Source organism: Mustela nigripes, chromosome 13 (assembly GCF_022355385.1).
Source record: "Mustela nigripes isolate SB6536 chromosome 13, MUSNIG.SB6536, whole genome shotgun sequence".
NCBI classification, from domain to species: domain Eukaryota; kingdom Metazoa; phylum Chordata; class Mammalia; order Carnivora; family Mustelidae; genus Mustela; species Mustela nigripes.
In genome coordinates this window covers 115,533,928-115,548,964 of record NC_081569.1, presented here as the reverse complement: position 1 = coordinate 115,548,964, position 15,037 = coordinate 115,533,928, and the positions used below count along the sequence as shown (strand labels likewise).

The following is a 15,037-nucleotide window of genomic DNA, read 5'->3' as shown; positions in this document are numbered from 1 at the left end:
TCTTGTGGGAAAAGCAGTAAATTGATAATCAGGAGACAACTCTGCCCTCAAGTGTTCCTGGATTTTATACAACTTTGCTGGTTGGCATGCCATGGAACAGGTCATTGCAAGGATGAAATGAGCTAGGATGTCACTCAAAAAGTTAATAAACACCAGGGATTACTACAGCTAATTAAGGGCTAATTAATCTGACTTGTAGATCTGAGTCACTCATTCAAAAATATTACTGCACATCTATTAACACTGTGTAAGAAGATATGCTGTGGGAAGGGTACAAAATAAATGTCATCAGAACACCTGAATGCCTCAGTCGGTTAAGTGTCTGCCTTTGGCTCAGGTCATGATCCCAAGGTCCTGGGATCAAGCCGTGTGTCAGGCTCCCTGATCCACAGGGAGTCTGCTTCTCTCTTTTCCTCTGCCTGTCATTTCCCTGCTTGTGCTCTCTGTCAAATAAATGACTAAAATGTTAAATAAATAAATAAATAAATAAATAAATGGCATCACGCCCACTCCCAGTGGCCTTATATTTCACTGGATGGGAGAAGCTGTAAGATATAAGATGGGTCAACAATTACTTACGTACCCTAAAGTAAAATGTAAGTGCGCTACCAAAGACTCAAACAAAGGATTAAGCAGATTCAAAAGAGAAACATCACATCAGGGTTTGGTTTTGAATTTGAGGAGCGGGATTCTAACTAAAGCATTCTTTACAAAGGAGATGCTATTTGAAGAAGGTGGGACTAATAGAAAAACTGTTAGGAATCAGGCCCACTCAAGGCAGAAGAATATGAAAGGAAAAGGCAGAAGACGGGGTGACTCAGTGGTTCAGTCAGTGGTTAAGCATCCACCTCTAGATTTTGGCTCAAGTCATGAACTCAGGGTCATGAGATCAAGTCCCACATCAGGCTCTGCGGGGAGTCTCCTGTAGATTTTTCTCCCCCACCCTCCTCCCTGCTCACGTGTGTGCCCCCCACAGGCATTCACTGCTAATAAGTAAATCTTAAAGAAAAGCATAGAAAAAGGAGAAGAAATAGGAAAAGAGTAGCTCTGTGAAAGGAATGAAGATGACGGTCTGGCTGGATGTAGGTGATAGTGCAAAATAAGTCTAATGAGGGTGCAGAGAGCCCAGAAACTATTTTAATTAGAGAAAATAAAAACCCAAAAATTCGAAGAAAAGACTGTAATTTTCCTGAAGTGCAAATAGGTTTTTATAATAAAAAGGGTATAAAGAGAAGAAAATACCTTATTTTTAAAAGATTTTATTTATGTGTGAGAGAGAGAGAGAGCACAAACAGAGAGAGCAGCAGAGGCAGAGGGAGAAGCAGGTTCCCTGCTGAGCAGGAGCCTGATGTGGGGTTCAATTCCAGGACACTGGCATCCCAAGAATACACATTTTATTGAGAGAAATAAAATTTTAAATTATATAAGTAGGGAGTCAATCATATTTCTACAATGAACTCTCCATAAAACCTCACAACGAGAGGATCTGGAAAGCTTCTGGTCTCATGAGCACTGAAAGCTATGGGGGCAGCTGCTTGCTGGGAAGGAGCTGGAAGTTGTGCACCCCTACCCCATGCCTTGCCCTACATATCTCCTCCATCTGCTGCTCCTAGTTAAAGCCTTTTATAATAAACTACTACTCTAGTAAAAATAAAATAAAAATATGTAAGCAGGGATCTAATAATTTAAAAGTTTTAACAAACTAGGAGTAAATTCACGCTGACTTCACTGTGCTACTTCCTTTACTCGCTCTCTTCTAATATCCAAACCTTATTCAACCTTAGATCATTTAATCAAGAGTAAAATCACATAAGTCAAATTAGTTCTTTGGGAGCGTGACAAAGCTAATTAAAATCTGTCAGGAAAAAAAAAATCAGTCAGAATTTAAGTCTAAACTCTTAAAACAATGAGAGGCAATTATCTAGGATAGTAGTTAAGATTCAGAGAGAGCTAGTACACTTATGATTTAAAAAAATAATATGTAAATAAAATTATTTTTTAAAAAAAAGGAGAAGAAAGATTCAGTTAGAGCTATATGAATGCCAGCTCTGGTATCAAGAGTTACAGACCCAAACGTGAAACCCACAAACATACTCTGGGTCTGACCTTGGGTAACTTACTAACCCTCTCTACCTTCAGTATCTTCATCTATCATTTGGAGAGAATGAATTTCTTAAGAGTAAAATGACGTAAGCCAGGAAAAACATTTTCTGATTCTGACACTCAAGGAGGGTTCAACTAATGTGAGTGCTAAAAACAGGGAAAAGTTACCTTGCATTTTCCATTGCATTAGAAGATGAAACTAGCTTTTCCTCCAACACTGTAACTTTCTTTCTCAGTTTGGCCTCTCTATCTTCTGCAGCCAAAGCTTCTCGGGTGTAAGAATCCTCTGATTCTAAAAGATGGTTACGCAATCTCTCTAGCTCCTGGTTTAACCGCATTTCTTTGTCACGTAAATGTTGAACCTAGGCAGAGAACACCTCTTTATTTTTTTTCTATAAAATGTTCCCCTTTCCCCTCTACAAGACACTCTGTTATCAAATCTTTTGCCCATTATTGAAGTATATTAATTACATACTAATTTCTTATATTGCAAGATGTATTTATATTAGAAAAAAGTCACCGAAAGTCAACTTGACCTTTCATCTGGAAGTTTTATTTTCTAAGAGCTCATTCCCTACGGCTTTTAATGAAAAATGGAATTCTACCAAGTATATGCCTTTTTGATACATCACATTTTCCAGTGAAAAATCTCATTTTTTCATATATCACAGGTGAGATTTTTTCTTAAGCTGAAGACAAGGTTATACTAGTTTCAAGTATACAAAACAGTGATTCAACAACTCTACATGTTACACTCTGCTCCCATGGTACATGCAGTTGTCATCTGTCATCAGACATTATTACAATATTACTGATTCTATTACTTCTGACGTATTTTTCAGCCATTTGACTTAATTTATAACTAGAAATTTTCACTTCTAAATCCCCTTGACCTATTTTGCCCATCCTCCCTAAACCCAACCCCTCCCTCAACGACCAGTTTGTTCCCAGTTTGTTTATGATTCTGTCTCTGTTTCACTGGTTTTTTAGATTCCACATAAGTGAAATCATACAGTACTTTCCTTTCTCTGTATGACTTACTTCACTTAGGATAATGTACCCTCTAGGTCCATCCATGTTGTTGCAAACAGCAAGATCTCATTTCTTTTTATGGCTGAGAAATATTCCATTTATACCCCCTTCTTTATCTGTTCATCTATCAATGGACACTTGGGTTGCTTCCCTATCTTAGCTATTGTAAATAATGTGCAACCAGCATAAGGGTGCAGGTTACCTTTCTGATTTAGTGTTTTCATTTTGGGGGAGTAAATACTCAGTAATGGACTATTGGAGTCTAAGTTATTTCTATGGTTAATTTTTGGGGGGGAATCTGCATACCTGTTTCTACAGTGACTGCATCAGTGGGAAATTTTTTTTAATACCCAAGATATGCCATAGTTTTTACCTTTGAAAACAAATAATATATACCCCTGGAGATCAAAATCCTACAATAACACATCAGAGGAAGAGAGAAAAAAAAATCACCTAATAGAGAAATTAATTTTGATAAATCGTTCTAGTTTCCTTAATGATTACTAAGCTTATTGCTTCAATCAATTTCTTTAGAGTAAAAGCATACCTCATTCTGTAAAGTACTGTTTTCCATTTGTTTCTGTTTCAGGGCCAACATGACCTGGTCTCTCTCCTGTTGAAACTTAACTGTCTTCTCCTGCATTGACTTAACTGCATTTAAAAGCTGATTTAACTCTCCAGTCTTGCCCTTTTGGAAAGAAATAAGTTGAGCTTAAGAAAAATACATTTTAAAAAGACACACTTTCTTCATTAAATAATTAATTTTGAGATATAGTTAACCATATCAAGGTCATCAAAAACAGAGTCTGAGAAACTGTCAGTCTAGAGAAGCCTAAGGAGACATGACAACTAAATACAATGTGTTATCCTGAATGGCACCCTGAACAGAAAGAAGACATGTGGTCATTTTTTTAGTAAAAAAAAAAAGGCAAATAAAGTAGGAACTTCAGTTAATACATCAATATTGGTGAATTAGCTGTTACAAATGCATCATAGTAATCTGAGATGTTAACAAACAAGGGAAACTGGGTGTGAGGCATAAGGGAACTCTATAATGTTTACAACTTTTTCAAAACAATCAAACTATTCTGGAAGAAAAAGTTATCAGAAAAGTTTTCAAAAGAATTCAAAAGACACAATCTCTTCAAATTTACTCTATACAACAAAATATTCACAGATCCCAAAATCAATCAAAAGAGTATGAGAGAGAGCTGTGTGTGTGCACATTCCTTCATCAGGCATGCACAACTGTTCCTCAGAAAGTGCAAGTCACTGGCAAGGAAAAGACAGGGAAGTCATTTCAACACTTCTGTTTTCTAAAGAAAAATATTAATTGCTACTAAAGTCTTTTTTTTTCTATTTAAATTAACCTGCTGCTAAAAGTGTTTAGAAAGATCTAGTAATTTAGGGGAGAAACCTCCAGGTTCCTCTAAGGAAAATTTACTCAGAATGAAGTCACAAAAGCCTGAAAGAGGTATTTCTGAATGAACAACTTCACATTCCCCTTCAAACACAATTACCTATAAAGTAACCAACCCACTGGAAAATCTTCCCCACCCCAACTTTCCTGTATAAAAATTCCATCCCCAACATACCTGCTCTTTTTCTTTCAGCAGCTGCTCAAACGCAAGAGCCTTTTCCTTCATTGAATGGCACTCAAACTCTTTTTCTCGAAGCATCATGGAAAACTTCGTATTAGTCTCCTGTAACGCTTGATATTCTGTTTCCTTTACCCTGCTTGTTTCTACTATTCTTTCATTTTCTTCTTTTAGTTTACAGATGTCCATTTCTAAAATTAATATCCGCTCCTTCAGGTTGGTTACTGCCTGCCTCAAAAGTTCGTTTTCATTCACTTTGTTGGTGAAATTTTCATTTAAAGAAAGTAACTGATCACTTTTGGCTTTGATTAAGAGGTCTTTCTCCTTCAGTGACTTCTGTAAGACCTCTTGTTTCTCCTTGAGCTGCTTCATTTCTGAGTCTGTCTGTTCGTGTTCTTTTCTTTCCAGCTCTGAGGTAGCAGCAATGGAATCAGACAATCTGTGATTGTTTTCCTGGAGCGTTTTAATTGTTGCATCTTTCTCCTGCAGTGACTTTCTTAACTCTTCTAGCTCCTGTTTCGAAGACTCCCTCAATCTATCAGGCTTCACCGTGCCAAGAGATTCTGTTGGCTGGGAAGGCGACAAAGATCCGGAGGAGAGTTGGGGCGAAATACTATCAAGTTTTCCTAGAAGCAGCTCCTTGGTGCTGCACAGCTGCCCGATGCTGTGCTGAACTTGTGCTAGCTCCTGCCCAAAATTTTTGAGTTTGGTTTCATTCTGCTCATAACTTTGGATCAGGCCAGTATAGTCCACTTGTAATTTAGAATTATTATCGCTGTCAACCAGAACTTGTGCCTGTAGCTGATGGAGCTCCTCCTGAAGCTGGGCGGACTCGTGCTGCATATTCTGGACCGTGGTCATCACCTGCTGCTTCCACTCTTCCATCTTCTTCACTTGCTGCTTGAGTTTGTCACGTTCCTGGAGAAGCTCCTCAAACTGATTGCTGTTAACACCTCCGACCTCACTCCCAGTGCTGGATGTCTGTAAAACTGTCAATAAGGTCTGGCATTTCTGACTTAATGCATCTATCTCAATGTCTTTTTCTCGAATGATACGCGACAAATTCTGTACAGTTTCTCTAAACATATCTTGGCCACCACCCTCGGATCTAGTAGACAATTTTTGATTGTCCTCCTGCAGCTTCACGAGAGCTGCCTCTTTGGCGGCAACAATATCCATCATTTTGTGGTACTCCGCTTTCAGGTGGCTATTTTCCCTAGTCTTCTCACTCAAAACAGCTAATACCTGTTCTCTCTCCTTGGCGTAGGCCTGCAGCTGCTGCTGAAGGTAGACAACATCCTGGGTGTAGGAAGCGGAAGAAATTCTAGCATGAAGAGCTTGTATCTCCAAGTCTTTCTGCTGGATGATCTGAGTTAGTTTACCAACTTCATCTTTGGACAACTGATCAATCTGTTTCGTTAAAGATATATTCTTTTCGTTCAGGAGCTTAATCTCCAATTCTCGTTCTTTTATTCCTTTTACTAATCTCTCAGTTTCGGCTTTAGATAAATCATGTTTTTCACTGCCGTTTTCTATATTAAGGCTCTGTACTTTTGTTTCTTGAAAGATCTCAGAATTCTCCGTTGGAACACCCTGTCTTTCTTCGTGCAACTGGGTTTTGATCTGTTCAACTGTTTTTTGCAAATTCTTAATTTCTTCATCTTTCTCTAAGAAGAGTTGGGTGTGTGTGACATTCATTTGCTCATGCTGGCTCTTAAACTCAGCCATTTCCTTCTTCTGCTCCTCCAAAGATTGAAGCAGCTGCATTTTACTCTGGTTTTGATCTTCAATAGTCTTTTGATGACGTTTTATTTCCTCCTCAAGATTCCCCTTTATAATATTCAGCTGCAACACCTCAGACTCTAGCTCTGTAACGCTATCCAGGGGCTTAGGCTCCACCACAGGCACAGCCCGACTGTGCTGTTCACGTAGCCGTTCCAGTTCTTCTTTGAGATGATTGTTTTCTTCTTTCATGGACCCAAGACTTCGGTCTTTTTCCTCCATGGTTTGCTTTAAAATTTCATTTTTTCTTAAGGCCTCAGTACATTTATCTAATTCCTCCTGAAGCACTGAACTTCTTTCTTTAAGTTTTTCAATAAAAACGTCCTTCTCACTTATAAGTTGGGATAAGTGCTTCTGCTCTTCTAAACTAGAGGATAAAATTTCCTTGGTTTCTTTATGGTGCGTATCCATTTGTTCAAGGTTCTTTTTGAGTTCCGCTATTTCAAAGTCTTTCTCTTGACTAAGTTTTATTAAACGCTGCTGTTCCAGCTGTAAAGCAGAAGTACTCAAATCACGTGCCTTAGATAGTTGTTCGATCATCTGCTCATATTTATTAGCTTCTTCTACCAGCCTCTGCTTGGCCCGACTCAATTCTGCTTCTAACTGTCCTTTCTCCATTTTTAGAGCCTCCACAAAAGTGTTTCTTTCCAGAGAAATCTGATTGCTACCAGCAATGGATTCTTCTAACTCGTGTCTTACATCCTCACATGCTAAAACCAACTTTTCATTTTCCATTTTCAGATCAAAGGCAACTTTGTTTAAATGGCCATTGAGCTGTTCTATTTCTGAAAGTTTCTGCCTTATGTTTCTGACTTCGGCCTCCTTTTCTTTAAGTAAGTCATCCTTAAAATCACTGCCGGAGTCTCGATTCAGAGACCGAGTTAACTCATCCCGGACTCTAGAAAGCTCTTCCTCATTTTGCTTAATATGTTCCTTAAGTCCAAAGTTCTCCTTCTGCATGTTTAAGTTACTGTTCTGTGATTTAGTTAGTTGATCTACTAAATCTTCCACTTTCTCCTCAAGCTTCTGCTTGGCTAAATGCAAATCATTTAGAACAAGTTCACTTTGAACTAACTTTTCTTTCTGCACATCCAGCTCTTTAGTCATGTTCATATTATCATCTTCAAGTTGATGAACTCTCCTGTTTTCATCAGTTAGATCTTGTCTCAGTTTACTAATGATACTGTCTCCCTCACTTTGTTGTTTTGATAGCTGATCTTTTATCAGAATCATATGCTGAAAGAAAAATAATTTGAATGGTCACTTTTAAGACAATCTCTCATTTTAGTACCTAACAAAAATTTGGTAAAATGTCATAAATAATAAAGAATACTCCTCAGATATTTCTAATCCTTCTAAACTTTAAAAATCCCAACATTTAGGAGCGCCTGGGTGGCACAGTTGGTTAAGCATCCGACTCTTGGTTTTAGCTCAGGTCATGATCTCAGGGTCGTGGGATTGAGCCCTATGTCAGGCTCCAAGCTTAGTGCGGAGCTGGCTTGAAACTCTCCCTCCCCCTGCTCCTTGCCTTGTTTACATGCATGCACATTCTCTCTCTCTCAAATAAATAAATCTTTTTAAAAAAAAAAAATCTTAACAAAATTACTAACAACTTACAGCAAATTTATTTCATTATCCTAGAGACTACAATTTAAAACCAGAGAAAGTAAATGATATATATTGTTTAATTTCAATTTTTCATCACTGAAGCAGGAGTCACACAGCCAATGAACCAAATCAGGCCAGCCACCTGCTTTTGTAGATCAAGTCTTACTGGAATACAGCCACCGTTCATTGTTTACGTAGCGCAAGAGCGGAGCTGAGTACAACTGAGGCCACTATTTGGCCTGCAGGGCCAAAAAATATTTACTATCTAACCCTTTACAGAAGAAGTTTGCCAGCCTCTGTGATTAGATTATCAATGAAGCAAAATATTGATGAAATCACAGGTTTAAATCACACCCATCATTTTCACTTATTATTCCAATCTTCAGTGTACTAAAAAGAATGTGTGCCACTCTGGTTCTCACATCATGTTACCTTTGTAGCTTCCTGGTTCTGTCTGTCCAATTCCTCTAACTCAGCTACCAGTATTTCCTTCTCAGTCAGACTCTGATTGAGCTCCTGTTCCTTTGCTTCCAAAGTCAGTCTTAAGTCATGTAGTGTTGAATTCAAATCCGTGTCTCTTACAACTGTACTTTTAATTACTTCATATTCATTGTTCAATTTTAGAAGTGATACCTGAAGCTCTTCCTTAAATAATAAAAATGGGGAAAAACAATGTATATTGTCAATTGGAAGAAGACAACAAAAAGTTTTATATATATACAGACACACACACAGGCATAAACACACACACACACACACACACACAGACACACAGGAATCTATTCTCAGATGGCCTGTGTCAGAAATACTGAATAAGACTTCAGCAATGATACATAAAATTCAACAAATCACAGCCTTCACTCATGTGCGATTTTATGAGTAGCTTCAAGAAAAACATTTCTGGGGGCGCCTGGGTGGCTCAGTGGGTTAAAGCCTCTGCTTTCAGCTTGGGTCATGATCCCAGGGTCCCAGGATCGAGCCCCACATTGGGTTCTCTGCTCAGCGGGGAGCCTGCTTCCCCTTCTCTCTCTGCCTTGCCTCTCTGCCTACTTGTAATCTCTGTCAAATAAATAAAATCTTCAAAAAAAAAAGAAAAACATTTCTGTAACACCAGACAAGATGGAATGACTGTTAAAAGTTCATCCAGCTCCAGCTTCTTTATACAAAAACTTTCCCATGTGGGAGCCTTCCTAATCTCACTCCCACTCAGCTTCCCTTCTGTCTGCTGCTTCTCTCACCCCACAGTCTCTTCAAAATGTCCCAAGTGTCCTGGTTCTCTACACTTCCATCCCCCTAATGTCCAGTCACCAACAACCATAAACTAAATAAATATCTATAAAAGTCAACATTCATTCATTCTCCAGTTAGAAAATAAAATGTTTCTTTTCTCTCATTAAAGGAATTTCCCTTATTACTGGCTCCTGTCAGCACAAAGAAACTCTCCTTTGACCCAAGAAAGTAGACTCCTTCCTTCCTTTGCCATCCAACCTGAGACCAGGTTCCCCTTTCTCAACTCTTAACAGTCCTAAAGATTTATCTATCTATATATGTATGATTTTTAAACTATATTTTATATTCTGTTCTAGAGGTATTTAATGCTTTTCCTCTAAACTCCAGAAGTGGGACAGTTCTCTATGCTTCAACACTGTTTCAACCTCTCATGTGATGCTTGTGGTACAACAAAAGTTTAAAGCCTTCTTTCACCAATAGAAAATATCAAATGGACTCTACTTTAAAGCAAATAAGAATCCTAAACATCTACAAATAAAGCAACAAAACATACCTTACAAAGAGACCAGGGAAAACTGGAACATCTCCCTCAAAATTCCCACTTTAGTTCCAATTCAGAAGTTTATTCTGAACTACGGTTAATGAAAACAGCATTTTGTAATGCCTTTCTAAAGTTACATGTGCAACGGGTCGGGGAATGGGGTAACTGGGTGATAGGCACTGATGAATTACTGAACTCTACATCTGAAACTAATGGCATACTATATACTATACTATATGTTGGCTAATTGAGTTTAAATTTAAAAAATAATAATATAGTTATATGTTCAATCAGGGGAACTGCAAGCTTTTCTCAGGTAGATGTTAAGAATATGAATGGCCTTGGGGCACCTGGGTGGCTCAGTGCATTAAGCCTCTGCCTTTGGCTCAGGTCAGGATCTCAGGATCCTGGGATGGAACTCCGAATCAGGCTCTCTGCTCAGCAGGGAGTCTGCTTCCCCCCTCTCTGCCTACTTGTGATCTCTTTGTCAAATAAATAAATAAAATATTTTTTAAAAAGCAAAACAAACAAACAAACAAAAAACATGCATGGCCCTACAGGTAGGTTCTTAAGCAGTGAGTAGACCCATATCAGAGAAACTTACAGGAAAAGTTAAGAAGGCTTACATAACATTGAAAGAAAGGACCAAGAGCTATCAGGAATGGCTACAAATCCAAAAATATCATGGCAAGGTTACAGATACTATCAAATATGTGCAGAGATCTGCAAACTATGAAATATACCTAGCCAGTTAGAGAAAGGAGGAACTGAAAAAGCAGAATGCAGAGAGAGCAGAAAACAGCAGAGAAAATAGAGATAATATAAGAATTAAGAAAGAGGAGGAGACACTGGTTTTTAGTAAACAGAAAGGGTGGAGGCAAGGATCCCACCATGCATACAACAGTGCACAAAACTAAGAATTTTCCACGCTGACAGCATCCCTCTCAGAAACACTGTGTATATGCTAATGCAGATGATGCTGAAAATATGTTAAGGCATATATGAATAGTATGTATAGGAGGCTAAAAGCTGTATTTTTTTAAAGCTATTTATATAATCATACATCATAAGTGTAGTCTAGAAGGATGGACATACAAGAAACTGGTAAGAAAGACTGCCTTCAGGGGCAGCTGAGTGACTCAGTCAGTAAAGTATCTGCCTTCAGCTCAGGTCATGATCTCAGGGTCTTGGGATCGAGCCCCATGTCGGGGGGGGGGGGCGGGGGGCGGTTTCTGCTCAGCAGGGAGTCTGCTTTTTCCTCTCCCTCTACCCCAACCCTGCATGTGTTCTCTCTCTCTCTCTCCTCTTTCAAATAAGTAAATAAAATCTTTAAAAAAAAGAGGCCAACCAAAAGAGGTGCAAAGGATACTCCATTTGTACCATCTAAAGGTTTTCTATATGAATTACTGAATTTATACATCAGTGAATGTATGTATTATTTTTTAAAAATCAATTTTTTCGACTGAGTTAAGACACTGGCCTATAACTTAATAATATCAGCTCACAGCCATACTGTATTTAAGCACCTGTCTTAGCCAAGGAATTATTACCGAGTACATAATAAAAATACCGCTCCTCATTCCCAACACTGCATTATAGAACCTTATTCCAAACCTGCTACCAACATACACAAAGCCTCTATCTTTGCCACTGAGAATGTATCCCTCTTCATACCTCACCATTAAGAAATTCTACCACACTAGATAGGTTCCAGGACAGAGAAACAGTTAATAGATTCTGTAGGATGCCACTATCACCACTCCAGACTCTAGAACCACCTGTGTGTGTTGCTGCTCTCAGGACTTCATCGGAAACCAAAGCAGAGACTTTACCTATACATATATCTGCTCATATATGTATGCCTACCGGTTCCCTTATCTGTAAATGTGAACTCTGGCCAGCCTCTCATTCTCGAACTTTGCCCTAAATACTTCATCCTGGTCTGACAAGCATCAGTGACATCAGTTTTACCCTCAAGACTCTCAAGACCTAAACATTCCATTTTGATACAAAGTGGCCCTTGGCTGTGACCTGTAGTCACACATTTTAATTCTGTCCCCCACTTTTACTGTACCCACCTTTTCTTTACTCAATAAGGACTTCTGTTTTTCTAAAGTTTCAACATGCATTTTAAGCTTCAGATTGTCTTCAGTGAGACTGTTATCCTACAAAATGTTAAAACAGTGTGTTTTTAGATAAATTTCAAGTTTACAAAAAAGTACACAAGTTGTACTACTATACATTTGTACTCAGCATTTCTCCAGTGATATATAAAAACTATAGGCAAGCAACACTGGACTGCCCAAAGCCAGTCACTCATTTTATAAATATTCTTAGAATTTTATTATATTTCAAAAAATAAACAAATTTACAAAGTAGCCTATAATCATTAGCAATAGAAGCAACTCTCTGAATTCCTTAAGGGAAATTAAAACGCATTCCTCACTGTGGTGGAAAATCCGCTTCCACTATCTATAAACAGAATGTCATCCTGAAAATGATATACTTGCATTTTAAATTATGTAACTTTTAAAATTATGTCAAGTTATGATTCAAGAAGTTTGTTATTAATCAGCAAACATAAAATTACTAAGATGCAAGTTCCCAGGATAAGTTCAAGTGAATTTGTAAAAAACACAAAATAAGCAACTATAATAATCAAAATACTTTTTCTTGATAAATCAAAGCCAAAAGCTTTTCTCTTAAAATTAGTTTACCTGGTTTAAATTACTCAATCTCATAATTTCATTTTCAGCATCTGTAAAAACAATAATGAATGACATTAAAACTCTTCAACTTAATAATTACCTCCTATATTAAACTCAGGAATAAAACTCAATTAAAATAAAATATATTTATAAGCACAATCAGCAAGCTCAAACGATTTGTTTTATACTTCTATTTGATATATCAAAGAAATCATAATATAAATGCCAGTTAGATACTCCATTAAAATGCAGTCCTATGGAACAGAAGAAAAAATTATAATCTATTCTGGATGAATCAGAAGTTATTGCTTTGATAAAAACATTAATAACAATGTTTCAAAATGAGCTATTAGTTTGCATAGCAAGAAATAGTAAAAGGACTGAGAGTGGGGGGAAATGGAACAAAAATGTGTATTTTTTATTCTTGTAATGATATAATAACCTCTCAATTCTCTAAACTGACTTAGATATAACAAGAGAAAAAAAAACATTCAAGCTGGTATTACAGATGGATCCATATATAGAAGTGGTTCTAGAAGAACACAAAGACAGAATACCATTAGTTCAGCTGAAGTAATTCATTCAACTTTCTTTCAGATAACACTAAGCATTTTCTATGAAATCAGTTAGTTGCTAGAGAACAAGATGAAAACATTTAGTCCCTGCTTGCTCTCAAGCAGCTTTCAATTCAGAGAGAAAGGAAACACATGACTCCTGCACAGTATGATACAGGGAGCACAAGGTGCGACTAGAGCAGAAAGGGCCAACACCTACTCCAGATTGGGGGGATGGGGGCTAAGGCAGGCCAGGAAAGCAGTAGCACAGGTACCTCCCTGCAGACACAATATCCACAATGAATCATAATATACTTAAGACTCAGCAGAGAGAAACAGACACCCTCCACACAAACAGAGCAGCAAGTGCAAAAACAACAGAGCTAATAGACAAAGTCATTGACTCTAGGAGCTATGTACAAAGTTCAGTATGGCTAATGCTTAGCAAGTTAGATGAATGGGAAGAGGTGAAACTAAAGAGGGAAATGGACCGGATCGTGAAAGACTATCCTGACGTTCACAGGGAGCCATAAAGTACTACGATCAGGGGTTAAACCTGTTGCATGTTTCTGAAAAACCTTTCTGGATACAGACAGAAAAAAAAAAAAATTAAAGGAATCATGGAAACCAGAGAATAACAGCAGCTAATACTTATATAATACTTAAAATGGGATAGCCCCTACTCTAAAGAGAACTCTGCATCTAGTAACTCATTACTACTACTGCAACTATGAAGAAGATAGGAGTGTTATCCTAACCATAGGGATGGAAAAACCAAAGCACAGAGATGTTAATTAACTTGCCCAAGATCAGCTAATTAGTGATGAGCTGGATTCCAATTCAGTTATATTCTTAACCACTCAGTTATTTCCCTACATTAAGAAATGGCTATAGACAGGACGCCTGGGAGGCTCAGTGGGTTAAGGGTCTGCCCCTGGCTTAAGTCATGATCCCAGGGTTCTGAGATGAGTCCGGCACAGGGCTCCTTGCTCAGCAGGGAGTCTACTTCTCCTGTCTGCTGCTCCCCCTGCTTATGTTCTCTAACAAATAAATAAATAAAATCTTTAAAAAAAAAAAAAAAAGAAGAAGAAGAAGGAAAGAAAAGAAACAAAATGTAACATCTATAGATAACCAGGCAAAAGAAATTATGACTGGCTGAAGTTACTCAGTAGCAATGGAAATGAGAAAAAGAGGAAGGACTAGGACAACAAATGTTTTTAAAGCAAACAAACCCATGAGTCGTCCAATATGTATTTTGAAAGGAGCAGAGCTACTCGAAAGTCAAATGAGAGAGAAGTCTAGAACCCTAATGAATAACCTTTTCTTTGCCATCATGGCAGCTCCCAAGACAGAGGCCCTTCTAAGAAACTCTAGAGCTCCTCTAGGGTACAATCCTGAAATATCACTGAATCAGAGAAGCTAAGGAAACAGAACGTACAGGACACACTAGGTGGTGACTTCAAATTTTCTGTTTTGGCAGACTGGTAAATCACCAAGGTAGGGAGAGGAAGAGGAGGAGGAGGACATGGTGACATCGAACCTAACTCTAATTGGAGTTTATAGAGTTGGCCATCTGGGTCAGGAGCTCACGATAAAGACCTCGCCAAGGGGATTGGGGGAGGGGGTGGAGAACAGCACACAAGGGCTAGAAACCTCCAGCAGAGCATGAACCAGTTCATAAAGTGAGAGTTTGTATTGTGAGAAGACAAAAGTGCAAAATAAAATATATCTTCACAGTAAAGAGCTCCCATTATGTTTTCCTGGCATGAATGAACACCGGTATTTGGCATATTTCATTTACTAACTTACTTTTTCTTACACATAACACAGGTAACTAAATAAAACGATGAAGGACTGATGGCTCTTATCATTCTCATGTCT

At 38.0% G+C, this 15,037-nt stretch overlaps 1 protein-coding gene across 2 annotated transcripts in view; it reads right to left on the bottom strand.

Annotated features, from left to right (window-relative positions):
• The window catches only part of TRIP11 (thyroid hormone receptor interactor 11), a 63,815-nt gene that overhangs the window by 28,653 nt on the left and 20,125 nt on the right, over positions 1 to 15,037 (bottom strand). For both annotated transcript variants that reach the window (XM_059373501.1, XM_059373503.1), the window contains exons 8-13: positions 12,612 to 12,652; positions 11,973 to 12,059; positions 8,556 to 8,768; positions 4,731 to 7,751; positions 3,683 to 3,823; positions 2,272 to 2,465 (exon numbers count right to left, since the gene is read on the bottom strand). In XM_059373501.1, coding sequence (XP_059229484.1) covers positions 2,272 to 2,465; positions 3,683 to 3,823; positions 4,731 to 7,751; positions 8,556 to 8,768; positions 11,973 to 12,059; positions 12,612 to 12,652 — 3,697 coding nt within the window. The remainder of the gene's footprint in view (positions 1 to 2,271; positions 2,466 to 3,682; positions 3,824 to 4,730; positions 7,752 to 8,555; positions 8,769 to 11,972; positions 12,060 to 12,611; positions 12,653 to 15,037) is intronic.